At 32.3% G+C, this 18,716-nt stretch overlaps 3 protein-coding genes and 1 pseudogene across 3 annotated transcripts; all 4 read left to right on the top strand.

The window, feature by feature from the left end:
- The first annotated feature begins 3,211 nt into the window (after nt 1-3,211).
- LOC134268067 (apolipoprotein L3-like) lies at nt 3,212-9,643 on the top strand (annotated as a pseudogene).
- LOC134268064 (apolipoprotein L3-like) lies at nt 5,954-8,556 on the top strand. Its single transcript, XM_062750270.1, has 2 exons — nt 5,954-6,041; nt 7,228-8,556. The coding sequence occupies exon 2, from the start codon at nt 7,261-7,263 to the stop codon at nt 8,095-8,097; it is 837 nt and encodes a 278-aa protein (XP_062606254.1). The 5' UTR covers nt 5,954-6,041; nt 7,228-7,260; the 3' UTR covers nt 8,098-8,556.
- Nucleotides 9,644-12,075: 2,432 nt separating the features above from the next.
- Nucleotides 12,076-15,262, top strand: LOC134268066 (apolipoprotein L3-like). The gene is made up of 2 exons (XM_062750271.1): nt 12,076-12,184; nt 14,263-15,262. The coding sequence occupies exon 2, from the start codon at nt 14,296-14,298 to the stop codon at nt 15,130-15,132; it is 837 nt and encodes a 278-aa protein (XP_062606255.1). The 5' UTR covers nt 12,076-12,184; nt 14,263-14,295; the 3' UTR covers nt 15,133-15,262.
- A 2,030-nt stretch (nt 15,263-17,292) lies between these two features.
- Nucleotides 17,293-18,417, top strand: LOC134268063 (uncharacterized). The gene is made up of 3 exons (XM_062750269.1): nt 17,293-17,617; nt 17,780-17,851; nt 18,215-18,417. The coding sequence occupies exons 1-3, from the start codon at nt 17,389-17,391 to the stop codon at nt 18,400-18,402; spliced, it is 489 nt and encodes a 162-aa protein (XP_062606253.1). The 5' UTR covers nt 17,293-17,388; the 3' UTR covers nt 18,403-18,417.
- The last annotated feature ends 299 nt before the right edge of the window (nt 18,418-18,716 follow it).

Genomic DNA, 18,716 nt, shown 5'->3' with positions numbered 1-18,716 from the left:
CCAAATAGCGATTTTGGGATATTAAAAATCAATATACAGGTACGCTCCTTCGTAAAATAATAGATATTTGCATTCATGAAAAAAATATTAATAAGAAGGTGTTAAACAATATTGGTCACATTAGCTGACACGAATGTCTTTTTAAACATCTCCAGAAAATAGCCCCTTTTGCATTGGAAAAAATGAATAGTTCCGGTCAAAAACCTTTATACATTTATTTACAAAGTATATAAAATTTACCAGCCACAGGTACCAGCGTTGTCAAAATGGCCTGAGAGGAAATATTAAAAAAAATTCCGAACAGAAAGGAAAAACCCCTTTTCCATGTATGGAACTACTATTGAATAAGTTCATTTTGATTGGTTAGCTATCGGCGTGATACCCTTATACTTTAACCCTGCCTTGTCGTAAAAAACCAACTTTGAGCCCAGGTTAAAAAAAGTAGAAAAAAAAGTGAATCATCTATTAAAAAATGACATATGCTTGAAAAATGGTTACTTATATATGTATTTTTTTCTTTGATTCGCGGGGTAGAAAGAAAGTTAAACGCTTAACCAACATGCCATAATCATCTTTCATATGTATGTACAAGTACGTTTGCGCGCATGCAAAACGTTAAACGATATATAGTTGATATCATTGTAATCTTTATATTTTTAAATGAAATCCTTGGATACTTAGCATATTTATAAAAGGTCTAAGAGGAATAAGGCACGAAAAGGGAATGGGGGGGCGTTTGGGTACATCTGTAACGGTTCCCCCTTTAAATTTTCACTAGTTATATTTTGCGTCGAGATCAACGTAAAATGTAATATATCTTTTTCAACTTCTCAGATTTATTAAGAATAATGAATTTAAATGAAATTTAAAAAAAACTATGGCTAGAAGAAATTTTCCGAAGTGATTGAAGTGCGTTATTAACTTTAGTTTTAAAATATATCAATTAAAATATATAAATATATCAAATCAATATAAAAAATTTTAAAATTCAAAGCATAAAAAATAATAATGCTCCCTAAAAAATAAGAAAAATAGAGGAAATTTGGGTTAGTCAACTTCTATTTTAGTTAAATTGTTAATTTTAATTTAAAAATGCAAAGCATCTGATTGGTAAGATCTTTCAAACAAAAGAGACAAAAAGAAGTGATTAGTATTTAGCGATCTTGATCTGCCCTTTATTCCTTGAAAAAAATATTCAAATTTAATCTAATTAATAACACAGCTTTGTTACAACGCAGAATGTAATAACAAAGCGGAATGAATATACCTGGATCATTACATTTTGGTTATTAAATTTTGCGTTGAGATCAACGTTAAATGTTATAACACAAAATGTAATAACACGATTTTTAGATTACTACATTTTGCGTTATTACATTTTGCGTCGAGATCAACGCAAAATGTAAAAAGTGCTTTTTCGTTGTTACATTTTGCATTATTTTATTAATGCATTAAGACAAAGCAAAATGTAATAAAACATATGAAAAAACAAAATATGATTATTATTATTTATATTGCGTTTGAAAAAAAAGATCAAAAAATTTTATTCAAATGTATACATTTGACCAACAGGGGAAACAGGCTGTACAAAATATCTAGAACAAAACCCAATGAGACCAACGTTAGGGTTTTTACTGACATAAATACTTCTAAATGTATCGTTTTTCTGACTCTGACTTCAGTTATGTTGAATACACTGTACTAAATTATAAAGCATTAATCTAACTTTGATTGGCGTATTTTTGATAGTCTTATCAAATATCTAACTAATAACACAATACCATGTTTAATTACCAAAAATTGACAATAGGTTCATTAAAGCTCTTGGCATGCATGTTCGGCATGTGTTCATTGGTTAACAAATTAGAAGTGAATGTGTGTCAAGCGAGGAAGGGAGGGATAGGTGGGGTTTTTATTTCGTATGTTTATCATTGTATTACTATGGACACGCAGAAACAATCCATTTTATTATTGGATAAAGAGAAAATTTTGTTTTTGCTTGTCTGCAATGCTGTTGATTTGCATGGAAACAGATTGTATCACAATTGTCAATAAACACCCTCCCGCAAATTTTTACACCTGCCAGAACAAATGAATAGGGTTTTTTTGTTCAGATTCATTGCATTTATCTATAAAAAAAAAAAAAGAAAGAAAGCTAAATTACACTGGTCAATACCCCCCAACAACCCCGCCCACACACGCACGTTTCTAATTTCAATACTTGTATATAAGCGTAGTTTGAATACATTAATAAACTAATTTTAAATACATGTAGATAATTAAATCAATATATTATGAAATTCATTAATTGTAAGAAATTGCATTCATCTATTTTTTTACTTCTGTTTTATTTCCTTTTCATCGGCCTCTACTCTTTTAAAAATTGTACTTCATCTGGTTGACCAAAAAGTGTGTTATTACATTTTACGTTCTTAACTTCTGCTTAATCTCAAACCAAAATATAACAACGCAAAATGTAATAATCCGAAAATCGCGTCATTATATCATGAGTTATTACATTTTGCGTTGATCTCAACGCAAAGTGTAATAGCGCACAATGTAATAATCTTCAAAAGTGTGTTGTTATTACATTTCGCGTTGTAACACAGCTTAGAGTTACTGACTTAATCTGGAGTTTCTGAAATTTCATTAATTTTCAAGTACACTAAGCATGAGAAAAATCCCTCCTAAAGGTACATTTTTCATAAAAATAAAAACAAATGCATGAATGAAAACAACCTCAAAACTCATCAGAGAGAGTACAAAATGAACTTTATTCCTGACAGAAGGATTAGACTACACTTATCTTACCCACGAGCACTTGTAAACAGGGACATCTCCGTGCCCCTAAAAATACACCTTTGGTCAAGAGATTTTTTGTGCGATTTCTGTCATAAATTATTCTTCGGAGAAAATGAACGTAAAATACCGCGGTAAATATTTCATTTTTTTTTTCCCATGTGAAATACGTTGTAAAGTTGTGTTAGAAATTAATCACTGAAGACGGATGAAATAAATATCCTCTAACCTTGGGTGCATATTTGGGGAGAGTGGGTGTAGAGGTTAGTGTCCGGAAGCCCAAGTGAGTTTTTCCTTGAAATAATTTTCTTATGTGCTATGGCAATTTATCGTGTTGAATTCATGTAGTATCTTTGTTCTTATTTGTTAGTTAAATTATATGAAAGAAAATGTTATAATAGAAATAAAAAAAACAAAAGAGGGCTTATTAGAATCCTAAATTATTTTTCTTCATGAATCCAAAAGATTCAAAGCATCAAATGTTTATCATTTAACATTGTAGATGACCAATATTGCATAATCATTGAAAACAACAATGGAGAATCAAGATTCCTTCAAAAATGCCCAAAATTATTTTAAAAGCTGGGCACCTGAGCGAAGTAGAATTCTCATGGAGTTAAAATCTATAAGAGATGAAATTCAACAACAAGCTAAGATTCATTCTATTGGAAATATCACATATTCCAGTTTCGGGCTAATAGGCGGGATACTGAGCATTGCGGGAATAGCAATGGCCCCTGTCACTTTTGGGACTTCTATCATTTTAACAATGACCGGGATTGCTACGGGGGTAACTTCCGGTGTCGCGGGGCTTACCCATGGGGTAGTCAAAACTGGAATAGTCAAAAAACACTTTAATCAGGCAAAGGCACATTTGGAAAAACATGAGACAACGTGCAAAGAAATGAAACGATTAATTAAATTGCTCGAACAGGACACTGATCCTAAAATGAATGATATTAATACGTTGGAAATTTCACAGGTATGTCAAGGGGTAAAACAAGCAGGGGCGCCGCAGCTCTCGGCAAACGCATTTTTGATTTGGTGGAAAAGTCAAGTGCTCTGGGTGTACATCGTATCACAGGAAACGCAGACGAGGTTGCCAGATTGCGTCTTGGTACAGCATTGGACGACATTGCCCCAACAGCAGCGAAAAGTGTTTCTAAAGGAGTCACTAAACTGTCTCCCGAGGCCCTAAGTACTCTGGCAGCCATCGGAATCTTCATTGATTTGGGATCTTTAATTTGGAATGCAGTAGACTTGTCGAAAATCGAAAAGGGCCAACTGTGCGCGGAGGCAAAAAAGCTTCAAAAGGTTATCGAAATGCAACATGAATACGACGTTTTAAAAGAATGTTTCTCGTGACAAGAAGCTTTGAGTTTTGTTATTGATAAGTTTATTAGACTACTTATCTTTGTAAAATAACATTACTAAATGCTATGTCACATATATATGTTTCTTCGTATAAGAATACTGTATTTTTAATTTGTTGAGTAATTTTTAAAAAATAGTATAACAGGAAACGCAGATGAGGTTGCATGCCCGGTTGTTGCACCTTGGTACAGCATTTGACGACATTCTTGCTTCAGCAACGAAAGATACCAGTATTTCCAAGGGGGCATCAAACTCCATTGGACTTTGATTTAGGATCCTTAATTTGGAATGCAGTCGACTTGTCTTAAATCTAATAGGGCCAATAATGCGAAGAGGCAGAGAAATTCCAAAAAGTTATCGAGCAAATGCAACATGAACAAGCTAAATTCAAGAACCTGTGTCCATCCCTGAAGCAAAAATGAAAAGAATACACTGACTCGGGAGGGGTTCGAGGGGTAAGGGACTTTAACAAGGGCGAGAGGGTCATGAGGAGTTACGGTATAAATTTATTTGAACCTCGAAATCAATAGGGGCCTTCCCTAGACCTATTTGTGGTATAAAGTATTATCGCAAAAGCTCAAAGCTTCTTGAGATATCGCGTGGAAACAAAAGTGTTACAGACACACGGAACCACAGACAGATGGAAGGACGGACGGACAAAAAGACCGAAATTAATACCCTCCATTTTCAGAAGAGGACAAAAAATTCAGAGATTTGATTCGATATTCCTTGGAGGATGAACCCCTCAAACAGATTCTAATAGTGTTCATTGTCTCCTCGGTTCATTTCGATATAATGGGGTTGTGGTTAATGAAGTTTCTGGGGTATGAATAGTCTTGACAGAATTAAAAATAAAATATTTAATTTTTCGAGCAATACCATGTGCGGCGGAAGGGGCTTAGAGAATGGGTGAGGGGTGTATTGGTCTACTCCATAAAATATCAGAGAACTGAAATTCTGAGGCAAAGCTTACTTGAAGCTAATGTCAATAAGTAAATAATAATATAAACAAAAGATAAAAATCGATTTTTTGAAAATGTTAAACAAACTGGCTCAAATGTTCATGCCCGCATTAGTTTTCTTTGAAATAAAAACGAAACCATTTGTATATATAAATAGATAATACATGCAAAAGTTACATGACGTAAATGAGCAAATGAATGCATCTGGTATTACGCTTACTATCCTAGTGCGTGTATAGAATTTTCTGTCTAATTAGGAAAATATAATACAGTTATTTTAAGTACATATTACTTCAATTGCATGTCTTATTCAAATCTCAGAAACTTAAGAACCTGGGTTTTTCTTACCTTATTTTACCTTGAAAAGGGACTCGTGTCTGTTTTCTTACAAAATGAAATCATTAGAGTATATTTATATTAAATTTTTAATGTTAATTTATATAGTGGAATTATGGAAATGGAAAATATATTTTTTCTACTTCACAAGATTATTAAGGATGATGAATTAAAATTAAAATAGAATATTTATACAATGACTAGTAGAAATGTAAATGAAACATAAGCATATTTTTTAAAATTCATTGCTATCGCGTTAAATGAAATATACACCGGGTCTATTCAACGTAGATAATAATGAAAATATGTATACAATAATAATGTAGATTTAAGATATATGATATGCTAAAGAGCTCCAGGAACTATACTGGGTAAAGTGTCATAGCTCATGTTCGCATAAATTTCAAAAATTGAATTTTCTTGTAAAGAAAAACGAAACTACACATGTATAATTAAGTATATATATAACGCATGTGAAAGCAACAGGGTTCTAGTTATCTGTCGGGATTTCCTTATAGTGTAGAATTTTCTGTCAATTTTAATTAGGAAAGTATAGTACAGTTATTTAATGTAAGTATAACTTATGAGTATGACTTATTCGAATCTCAACAACTTAAGAAATTGTCGTTTGCTAACTTAGTATTTATTTAGGGATTCTTGTCTGTTTTTCTTTTTTTTTCAAAATTCAAAGTATATTATTTATACAATTATGCCCTGTATATACAGTGAAAAGGGATTTAAAATATCACAATTTCTTTTCCTCTCATAATTTTAAAACTTTAATTAATTTGATGGAATTGCGGCGTGAGAAATAAATCTTTTTCTTTACTTATCAGGGTTTTAACAACAATTAATTTAAATTGAAAAAAAACATTTTTCAAAAATAAAACGGTCAAATTAATCTAGATAAAATTTGACCAAAAACAAGGTTGATAATTGATAACATCGATAACATCACTTAGTTTTATTGACTTCTTAAATGAAATCTCTGAAAGTTTTATTATTTTCTTAAGTAAAATAAACTTATTAAGAAGAATCCCTTTTTAATGGAATAAAATCCAGCATTTTTCTAATATTAAAAAATTCATGAAATTCATGAAAACAGCCCCAAAACTCGGAAGAGGGAATAGCAAATGTGCTTCATTCTTGATAGAAGGACTAGACTATAGTATACCTTTGTTACCTACAAGCAATTGTAAACAAGAACATCCCTGTGCCCCCGAAAATATACCCTTGGTCGAAGGGTTTTTCGATAATAAATTATGCTCCGTAGAAAAGTAACGAAAAACGAAAAATGAACCTTTTTTTATCTGCAGAGTTACATAATTCCACGAATATGGTTTTTAATACAACGTTCATTTTTCATTCTACATTTTGTTTTATTTTCAGTGTGAAATACATTGTATATTTGTATTAGAATATTAATGACTGAAGATGGATAAAATAAATATCCTCAAAGCAGGGTTGTACGAGTATACTGGGGGGGGGGGGGGTAACGTTTCATGTCTACAAGCACAAGAGATTTTATCCTATTATATTTTTTATGTAAGTGCTATGTCGATTTATTTTAAACTACACGTATTGTGTTTAATACATTTAGTATCTTTATTCTTGATATATTTTCATTAAATAATAAGAAATAACGTGTGATCAGAGAAATAGATTATCAAAAGAGCGCTTATCCAAATCCTGAGCCATTTTTATTTATAAATCCAAAAGATATAAAGCATCAAATATGTATCATTAAACATTGTAGATGACCAATATTGCATAAACATTGAAAACAACAATGGAGAATAAAGATTCCTTCAAAAATGCCCGAAAATATTTTAAAAGCTGGGCACCTGAGCGACGAAGAGTTCTCATGGAACTGAAAAAAATAAGAGATGAAATTCAACAACAAGCTAAGAATCATTCCATTGGAAACATCGCATATTCCATTTTCGGGCTTATAGGCGGGATACTGAGCATTGCGGGCATAGCGATGGCTCCTGTCACTTTTGGGACTTCTTTCATTTTAACAATGACCGGGATTGCTACGGGGGTAACTTCCGGTGTCGCGGGGCTTACCCATGGGGTAGTCAAAATTGGAATAGTGAAAAAACACTGTAATCAGGCAAAGGCACATTTGGAAAAACATGAGACAACGTGCAAAGAAATGAAACGATTAATTAAATTGCTGGAACTGGCTACTGACCCTAAAATAAATGATAGTAATACGTTGGAAATTTCACAGGTATGTCAAGGGGTAAAACAAGCAGGGAGCATCGCAGCTCTCGGCAAACGCATTTTTGATTTGGTGGAAAAGACAAGTGCTTTGGGTGTACATCGTATCACAGGAAATGCAGACGAGGTTGCCAGATTGTTGCGTCTTGGTACAGCATTGGACGACATTGCTCCAACAGCAGCGAAAAGTGTCTCTAAAGGAGTCACCAAACTGTCTACCGAGGCTCTAAGTACTCTGGCGGCCATCGGAATCATCATTGATTTGGGATCTTTAATTTGGAATGCAGTAGACTTGTCTAAAATCGAAAAGGGCCAACTGTGCGCTGAGGCAGAGAAGCTTCAAAAAGTTATCGAGCAAATGCAACGTGAATACGACGTTTTAAAAGAATGTTTCTCGTGACAAGAAGCTTAGAGTTTTGTTATTGATAAGTTTATTAGACCTATCTTTGTAAAATAACATTACTAAATACTATGTCACATATATATGTTTCTACGCATAAAGATACTGTATTTTTAATTTGTTGAGTAATTAAAAAAAAATAGTATAACAGGAAACGCAGATGAGGTTGCATGCCCGGTTGTTGCACCTTGGTACAGCATTTGACGACATTGTTCCTTCAGCAATGAAAGATACTAGCATTTCCAAGGGGGCATCAATCTCCATTGGACTTTGTTTTAGGATCCTTAATTTGGAATGCAGTCGACTTGTCTTAAATCTAACCGGGCCAGCAATGCGCAGAGAAATTTCAAAAAGTTATCGAGCAAATGCAACATGAACAAGCTAAAATCGAGAATCTGTGTCCATCGCTGAAGGAAAAATGAAGAGAATACACTGCCTTGGGAGGGGGTTGAGTGGAGAGGCACTTTAAGAAGGGCGTGAGGGTCATGGGGAGTTACAGTATAAATTTAATTGAACCTCAAAATCAATAAAGGTCTTCCCTAGACCTGGTTGTGGTATAAAATATCATAATGTTGCAAAAGCTCAAAGGCTTCTTGGTATATCGCGTGGAATCCAGAGCGTTACGGACAGACGGAACCACAGACGGACGGACGGACGGACAGAAAGACCGAAATTCATATCCTAACTTTCAGCAAGGGACAAAAATGTCAGAGATCTCATCCGATACCCGATGGTGGATGAACCCCTCAAACAGACGCACGTGATTTCAATAGTGTTCATTTCGATGTAGTGGAGTTGTTGTGGTTAAAGAAACTACTGGGGTATAAATAATCTTGATAGAATTACAAATAAAATAATTTTTTCGAGTAATATCATTCGCGACTGAGGGGGCTTAGAGAATGGGTGAGGGGTGTATTGGTCTCCTCCTTAAAATATCAGAGAATTGAAATTCAGAGGCAAAGCTTACCTGAAGCTAATGTCAATACGTAAATGCAATATGAACATGATCTTCTCAACTGTGGATGATTGACCCCACCTTTGCCAATGTTATAAGATTCATACTACATTGTATACTCTCTGTATTTACATGTTAAATTCTGGATCTTGTTTTGTATTAAGAAAACTGCATGTATATACATGTTTTACAATTGTTTTCAGCAAACATTAGTTAATATAGAGTTTGTGTTCTGTTATTATTATACATTTATGTAAGAAATATTTTATATATGTAAAGAACAATTGTGCATTTTTGTTGGTAACCTTTGATGTTGATATTAACTACACTTTGCCAATGTTATAAGATTCAAACTACATTGTATATACTCTCTGTATTTACATCTTAAATTCTGGATTTTGTTTTGTATGAAGAAAACTGTATATGCATGTTTTACAACTGTTTTCAGCAAACAGTAGTTAATATAGCTAGAGTTTGTGTTCTATTATTTTTATACGTACATGTATGTAAGAAATATTTTATATGTGTAAAGAACTATTGTCCATTTTTGTTTGTACCTTTGCTGCTTATATAAACTACAATTTCTGTTTATTGATCAAAACCTTTATTTTGATCAATAAAATTCTACAATTTTTGTTTATTGATCAAACCTTTATTCTAATCAATAAAATTCAACTTCAATATACATTTGTCTTTTGTCCTTTTTCATATAATTTGGGAAAAGAGGAGACATAAATAATGATATAAACAAAAGATATTATATAAATCGAATTTTTGAAAATGTTTGGCTAACGCCCTTCATAAAACAAACTCGAGAAAATGTTTATGTCCACATTAATTATACTCATACTTCCCTTTCTAAGGAAGAAATTCTTCAAAATCAAATGTCATTTTAAAATATTTTTGATATTCCACAGAGCCAAAATGAATCTGAACTACCCTATATATATTGGATTCCAAAACTTCATAAAAAAACTTTACAAACAAAGATACATTCCGGGTACCAGTAAATGTTCAACCAAGCCTCTTTCGTTACTCCTCACTAAGATATTGACAGTAGTGAAAGTAAAACTTCAATAGTACTGTACAACAATATATTTAAGAAGTGATGTGAATCAGATGTGGATACTCAAAAACTCAATAGAGCTTTTGAGCAATTTGAAATCACAAGATTTTACCAAAATCAACAGCTTAAAAACTTACGACTTTTCAACTTTATGCACAGAGCCATTTCCCATGATAAATTAAAGTCCAGGCTTTTGATATCATTGACAGTTGGGTTTTTTTTTTTTTTTTTTTTTGTTTTTTTGTTTTTATAAAAATGGAACTCGTAATTTACTTATCTGGTCATTGATCATTTGCAAAATTAATTTGTTAAAACACATTCTGATTGCACACACAAGTACTCTGAAGTTGACATCAAAGAGATGCTTGAATTTCTGATTGACAATATCTATGTGGATTATGGAGACCAGGTTTTCCAACAATGAATTGGAATTCCAATGGGTACCAATTGCGCTCCGTTATTATCAGACCTATTTTTATATTGATATGAAGCAGAATTTGTGCAAAATCTTATGTATGAAAAGAAGAAAACACTTGCTGTGGCCTTCAACTCGACATTTAGATATATCGATGACGTATTGTCGATTAACAATGGTAATTTCCATTCCTAAGTCGATACGATATATCCCGGTGAGCTTAAAATAAAAGACACCACAGATTCTGGCACATCTGTTTCATACTTGTATATTTGCTTGAAAAAGACGGTAATGGTAATCTAACAACCAAGCTTCATGATAAACGTGATGATTTTAACTTTTCTATCGTCAACTTCCCTTACTTATGAGCAATACATTGTATACCTTCATCACCTGCATATGGAGTATATATGTCTCAGTTGATTTCTAAAAGGAGGTAAATTATTGAGAAGCAAGTTGATGAAAGAAGAATATCATCAGTGTCGTTTAAAGTCATCATTTCGTAAGTTCTATGGTCGATAAATGACTTTGACAGCAAATACAATTTATCATTGAGTCAAATGCTGACTGACGTTTTCATACTAATTCTTAGTCCATTATTTATACACTGAATTGACGACGAATTTTTCCGTTATTTACCGATCATGACAAGGAGCACACGGCGGGTGTGACAGGTCAGCAGGGGATGCTCACTCCTCCATGGCTCGTGATCCCACCTCTGATGTTTCGGAGGTCCGTGTTTGTTCTGCTCCTATTTTGTATTGTTTTATCGACTTTGAGATTGACAACTGTTCGTTATCCCCATAATCTTCTTCTTGAAATAAAAACGAAACTATATATGTATCTATGGATAATGCATGTGAAAGTAACATAACGTAAATGAGCAAATAAAGGCATTTTGTATTACATGTAGCTAACTGTCGGGATTTCCTAATAGTGTATATAATTTTCTGTTCAATTGGGAAAATATATATCAGTTATTTTACGTACGTATTACTGCAACTGTATGACTTATTCAATCTCAGAAATTTAAGAACCTGTCTTTTTATTACCTTTTTATTTACCTTGAAAAGGGATAATTCATGTCTGGTTTCTTACAAAAAGAAATCATTAGAGCATATTTATATTAATTAATGTTTATTTATATAGTGGAATCATGGAGTTTGTTTGTTTATTTGTTTTTCTACTCCACAAGATTATTAAGGATAATAAAATAGAATTAAAATGGAATATTTAAACAATGACTAGAAGAATTGTAAATAAAACCTTAATTACTTTAATTTTTTTGAAATTCATTGCTATCGCGTTAAATGAAATATACGCCGGGTCTATACAACGAAGATAATAATGAAAATATGTAAACAATAATAATGTAAATATAAGAAATGATATGCTAAAGACCTCCATGAACTATACTGGGTAAAGTGTCATAGCTCATGTTCGCATAAATTTTAAAAATTCAATTTTCTTGTAAAGAAAAACGAAACTAGACATGTACAAGTATATAGAACGCATGTGAAAGTTACAGGACGTACAATGAAAATGTGCAAACAAATGCGTTGGGTTTAAGTTATCTATCGAGATTTCCTTAAAGTGTAGACTTTTCTGTTATGTCAAATTTAATTAGGAAAGTATAGTACAGTTATATAAAGTAAGTATATATTATAAGTATGACTTATTCGAATCTCAAAATCTTAAGAAATTGTCGTTTGCTAACTTTTTATTTATTTAGTGATTCTTGTCTGTTTTTTTCAAAATTCAAAGTATATTATTTATACAAGCATATGATATATATTAAGTGGTAAGGGATTTTAAAACATCACAGTTTCTTTCCCTCTCATAATTTTAGAACTTTTAAAAATTAATTGCATGGATTTGCGCCGCGAGAAAATAAATCTTTTTCTATACTTATCAGGATTATTAAGAACAATGAATTTAAATAAAAAGAATAATAAACAAACAATGACTAGGAGAAATTTTCCGAAGTCAATAAGTGAGCTACGAACTTAGTTTTAAAATATTGCAAGTAAAATATATTAAATATATCAATTTGATATGATTTTCTATACCAAAAAAAAAAAGAAAAACAATTTGTTAGCTATTAAAATGTTCCAATCTAGGAATAGATTTGAGAATAAAAATAATAAAAATATGCTTTTCTTTCAACTAAATATTCGAAACTTTTTTGTATTTGTGTTAAACTGTTTTGTATTTTTATATAAATACATACATAAAAAGTATTCCCTTAAAATTTGGGTTAGAGACAACTTACATCTATTTTAGTTTAGATTATCTATCTTAATTTTAAAATGTTCAGCATCTGATGGGCGATATTTGGCAAGATCTTTTAATTCAAAAAGGAGAAATAAATATTCTTTTGAAATAGAAGTAGACTTCATATGATTGAAAACAGCGTGTTTAATTACGTAGATCTGACCTTTTTCCAAAAATAAAACAGTCAACTTTAATCTATAGATAAAATCTGACCAAGAACAAGGTTGATTATTGATAACATCGATAACATTGCTTAGTTTTATTAGCTTCTTGAATAAAATCTCTGAAAATATCATTAATTCTTAATAAACTTAAGAAGAATCCCTCTTAAAGGGATAAAAACTAACATTTTTCTAAAATTAAAAGAAAAAACAATCGCATTAATGAAAACAACTCCAAACTGGGAAGAGGGAATAGAAAATGTGCTTCATTCTTGATAGAAGGAATAGATTATACCTTTCTTACGAGTAATTGTAAACAGGAACGTCCCCATGCCCCCAGAAATAAACCCTTGGTCAAAGGATTTTTCGGTTATAAATTACACTTCGTAGAAAAGTAACGTAATAAAAACTTTTTTAAAAATATCCGCGGTATTATAAAATTCCACAGATATGGTTTTCAATACAACATTTAGATTTCATTCTACATTTTTTTTAATTTTCCATATGAAATACATTGTAAATTTGTGTAAGAATATTAATGACTAAAGATGGATAAGATAAATATTCTCAGACCATGGTTGTATACTGGGGAGAGGATTGTGGGGGGTAACGGTTCGTGTCCACAAGCACAAGCGATTTTATCCTATAATATTTTTTATGTACGTGTTATGTCGATTCATTCAATATTGATTGAATACATTTTAGTATCTTTATTCTTGATATTTTTTCATTAAATAGGATGCATTGCACAAAAGTGTTTCTTTTCACTCTTTACTTGAATCAAGCATTCCCATCGGCGTAAAGCAGCACCTCGTTCCATAGGCTGACCTTTTTATTGTTGATTTTCTGGGGCGGAGTGAAATTAAAGACACAAAACACATGCAAGTTTTCTATAAACTTTAATTGGCACTACATCACAAAAGGCTAAACCGATTCATTCAAATCATATTGGCTCCGCCTAATACTATTTAACTGGACGGCGATTGTATTTTCCTTTGTGTTATACCAAGTAAACCGTTGTCAAGTACTAGTATGTGTTATTTGGGTTTTAACTAATCGCAATCAGAAACACAGCCAATGAACAATTTTATATAAGGATGGAGCAGAGAGGAGCTCATATTCTCACGTAATGCGAAAAGAAAAACAATGGTGCAAATGATAATAATAAGATACATATAGAAGGTGTGATAAAAGAAATAGATTATCGAAAGAGCGCTTATCCAAACCCTAAGCTATTTTTCTTTATAAATTCAAAAGATATGAAGCATCAAATGCTTAACATTTAACACTGTAGATGACCAATATTGCATAATCATTGAAAACAACAATGGAGAATCAAGATTCCTTCAAAAATGTCCAAAAACATTTTAAAAGCTGGGCACCTGAGCGACGAAGAGTTCTCATGGAGCTAAAAACTATAAGAGATGAAATTCAACAACAAGCAAAGATTCATTCCATTGGAAACATAACGTATTCCAGTTTCGGGCTTATAGGCGGGATACTGAGTATTGCGGGAATAGCGATGGCCCCTGTCACTTTTGGGACTTCTTTCATTTTAACAATGACCGGGATTGCTACGGGGGTGACTTCCGGTGTCGCGGGGCTTACCCATGGGGTAGTCAAAATTGGAATAGTGAAAAAACACTGTAATCAGGCAAAAGCACATTTGGAAAAACACGAGACAACGTGCAAAGAAATGATACGCTTAATTAATTTGCTCGGACAGGACACTGACCCTAAAATAAATGATATTAATACGTTGGAAATTTCACAGGTATGTCATGGAGTAAAACAAGCAGGGGGCGCCGCAGCTCTCGGCAAACGCATTTTTGATTTGGTGGAAAAGTCACGTGCTTTGGGTGTCCATCGTATCACAGGGAACGCAGACGAGGTTGCCAGACTGTTGCGTCTTGGTACAGCATTGGACGACATTGCCCCAACAGCAGCGAAAAGTGTTTCTAAAGGAGTCACCAAACTGTCTACCGAGGCCCTAAGTACTCTGGCGGCCATCGGAATCATCATTGATTTGGGATCTTTAATTTGGAATGCAGTCGACTTGTCTAAAATCGAAAAGGGCCAACTGTGCGCTGAGGCAGAGAAGCTTCAAAAAGTTATCGAGCAAATGCAACATGAATACGACGTTTTAAAAGAATGTTTCTCGTGACAAGAAGCATAGTCTTATAATGCAATGCATCAGTGAAAGTGATCCTTGATGAAGAAGAAATTTCGAAGAAAAAAAGAACATCTTATTGCGAGGACTATCATGGTTTATCATGTGAACTTTGTGAATATTTATTATTTATACTTTGTGACAAATTGCGAAGAAAATATGTTATAGATTTTTTATTCCTCGATGAGGATACACCATAAAATTTTGTTTAAATTTTATAAAATTTACAATATCTTATTAATAGATTTCCTGGGGAAAGATTTATGATAATATAATTTTATTTCACAAAAATGACACATCATATTATCAACTCTTTAGAATCGCATTTTTAATATTCACTATAATTTTGAATTTTACTTGATAAAAATACACCATATTTGTTAAGTTTTATGTTTCAAAAAATGTACTTAATACTAGTACATTAACATCTCTATAGAATTGCATTTTTAAATTCTGCTTATCGTTTTAACGTCTGTATATTGTATCGGATTTCTAAAATAACAATTTACCTTCAAATGTACTTAATATACAATTACTGAGTATTTAAAATTGTACTGAATATTTTGGATTAAAATAAAATGAAATAAAAATATTTACTGAATATTTATCTTATTTTTTATGAGAAAAAGTCAGAGATGATTTGATTTGCGATGGTGGATGACCTTTCAAACAGACACTTATAGTGCGTGTTCATTGTCTTCTCATTTATTTCGATACAGTGGAATCGTGAATAATGAAATGTGTACTGGAGTATGAACAATCACGGGGGAATTAAAAGCAAAAGTATTAGTTATCCGAATAATATCATGCAAGAAGATGGGGAATGGGAGAGGGATGTATAATGAAATGTGTACTGGAGTATGAACAATCACGGGCGAATTAAAAGCAAAAGTATTAGTTATCCGAATAATATCATGCAAGAAGATGGGGAATGGGAGAGGGGTGTATAATGAAATGTGTACTGGAGTATGAACAATCACGAGGGAATTAAAAGTAAAATTGTTAGTTATCCGAATAATATGCAGGTGGAGGGGGAATGGGTGAGGGCTGTGTAGGTCTCCTCCTTAAACATGAATAGATACGGGTTACCCCATATATCTAAGATATTCGACCAACTCGGAATTTTAACTGTAAAATAATAAAAACTGCATTTGTAAATGAACTTGTGTATCGTCCCTGAATCCGTAGCAACACCTTATTATTTTATATTTGAAAATTGGTACTAACATCTCCAATGTTAGTGCCTGTGATTTGAAACTATATTGCAAAATTAAAGTTACATGGATAGAATTATACTGTCTTGTTTAATCAATTTATTGTTCGGGAAGTGCTTTCCTAAACCATACAGATATGCAACTGGCTACGTCTTGAAAACCGAAACGAAGTAAAAGGTTTTTTACAACTGAATTTGTCTCTTTAAATCGCCTTTACTCACTATGCTTTGTATCAAAATGAATGAAATAAGAAAACAATTTAATAATAAAAATTTTTGAAAAATTCCTATTACTGATACGAACATAATCAAATGATATTTAGGATTTGGATGACCTCGACGTGTGAAAATTATTGAAACCAAAATATTTGAAGGATATTTTGGGTTTGGATGCACCTAGTCCTATATTCAGGAACTTCTGGGGTTCCTTCTCCCTCCAATACCTCACAAGGGCTTCGGAGATTTAAGGCAGCCCAAGAAATACTGACTTAGAAAATATTTTCCTGTGTACTCCAAGAAAATTTTCGGAATCCACCCCTGTATTTTTTTTTTAGATCTATATAAAACCTCCCCTCCCGCTAATTCGCAATTTAAGTACTTTTATCCAAAATTCTCAGTACCATAAGCTAATTATAATTTTACTCTTAATTCTGTAAGAGTTCCAATTGCATTATCTGTAATTTAAAATAACTGAAAAATACCTGTAAATACCTGTATTATTAATAGATAAGCATACGTAAGTAGTATACAACAGAGATAAAATTAGCTAACTAAAATCCAGTTATATATTTAAACATTAAATTCATTACAAGTAAGATTATTTAATTATATTGTTCAGGAATTTGAGCGATAAATATGTAATGTTTAAATGCAAACTCTTTTGCAAAAATAACATTGAGTACGTTTGAAAAATGAATTAATAATAATATTTTATTCTCATTCAGCAATCTATTTAAAGATAATGAAAAATCCCTCGTCTATTTTTAGCATTAAATGAAATAGTCAGTAACCGTTATAGGAATGTTGAATTTTTCGGGATGGGTTCGACCTGGATGAATGTGTTCTGTATTGTTTTATATTGTTGGACACTTTTCGGACTGAACCTGTCCACACAACCTGACCCTGGATTTAAGTTTAATTGTTGGGAACACACGTGCGCCTTTCCTCATCAATATTGTGACTCGGACGAGAAAAGGTGTTTATTCTGCTCGGATGACCTTTGCACATCACAGGATTTTCCATTACAGTGTCGCTCATATTGCCAAGGTGATTTTAACTCCACTGTATTTTACGTAATAGGATAAGGAATTCAGATTTTTTTATGAATGACTTTTTCAAAAAATATTTTGAAGTTCTTTTCTTAAAAATTATAAAATGATTTTTTTTTCATTTAGTTGACATTTATACATTTCTTTTAAATTTTCATAGGTGAAAAACCAACAGTCACTGCTCTTGAAACGTCAACGAATTCAACAAAAGGAACAAATTCTGACATGTCAGGTAAAATACATTCTACTTATTCTTATCCTCCATGCTTGAAAATGATGGGGGTGTGGGGGGGGGGGTGGTTAATGGTCGGCACGATTGTCTACAATATTTTTTTTATTTCTTTGTTAAAAAATTCACTTAGGACAGCTCTGACAATTGATTTTATTTACATTGATTGATTGATTGATTGATTAATGTAGGATCTACGATTTATTATTTTTTTTTTACGAATACATGGATGTACATGCATGTTACATTTTTTATCTGAGTGTCCTTATCTCAGCTCTGTGTTAGGTGATATTTTAAAATAGTAATTGATTGGATTTAATTTCGTTTCCCAATATCTTCAACCGCTATAAAATTGTTGTTTTGTAGGTGATATTGAGACCGTTTTGTGGCTTATTTTCGTCGTTTTACTCATCATTTTGGTCATCATTGGGGTACTTGTTTTTATGTTCTGTCGCTCGAAACTCAATCTACGAAGAGAATGTAAATATATAACAAATCCCACAGAAACCGAGGAATCAAGACATTCTATCGGAATACAGTCAGGTGAATATTAAGTGAAAGCAATTTTTAATTGTTAATTTAAGTTTTGGAAATTTTTAAGCATCTGCTTCGGAGACTGCAAATTTGAAACTAACTTACTTTTTTCTTTTTCAGATGACAATTTTTTTAATCAAAGTGAACACATCTTACTTTTAAATGAAAGAGACTCGCTATCTGCAAGAAATATGGCGCAACCAGAGAGTCAAATCTCAATGTCGTCTGGTGGTTCACTTGCGTCATCAATTACACAACCGGAAGAAGTTGGTCATTCGCGGCAACATGAACCTCTCATTGAAACAGAACTACTCAAAAATTCATACGCCGAAGA

This window comes from Saccostrea cucullata, unplaced genomic scaffold, assembly GCF_032062105.1.
Source record: "Saccostrea cucullata isolate Sc308-1 unplaced genomic scaffold, CSIRO_AGI_Scuc_v1 ctg8698, whole genome shotgun sequence".
Classification (NCBI taxonomy): Eukaryota; Metazoa; Mollusca; class Bivalvia; order Ostreida; family Ostreidae; genus Saccostrea; species Saccostrea cuccullata.
This window is presented reverse-complemented; position numbering and strand designations above follow the sequence as displayed.

Excerpts from the sequence above, each read along its gene's own strand:
- LOC134268066 (XM_062750271.1), top strand. The coding sequence starts at position 14,296 with ATGGAGAATCAAGATTCCTTCAAAAATGTCCAAAAACATTTTAAAAGC.
- LOC134268063 (XM_062750269.1), top strand. The coding sequence starts at position 17,389 with ATGGGTTCGACCTGGATGAATGTGTTCTGTATTGTTTTATATTGTTGG. Across the intron at positions 17,618-17,779 it reads GTGTCGCTCATATTGCCAAG|GTGAAAAACCAACAGTCACT; the intron begins GTGATTTTAACT and ends AAATTTTCATAG. Across the intron at positions 17,852-18,214 it reads AACAAATTCTGACATGTCAG|GTGATATTGAGACCGTTTTG; the intron begins GTAAAATACATT and ends GTTGTTTTGTAG.
- LOC134268064 (XM_062750270.1), top strand. The coding sequence starts at position 7,261 with ATGGAGAATAAAGATTCCTTCAAAAATGCCCGAAAATATTTTAAAAGC.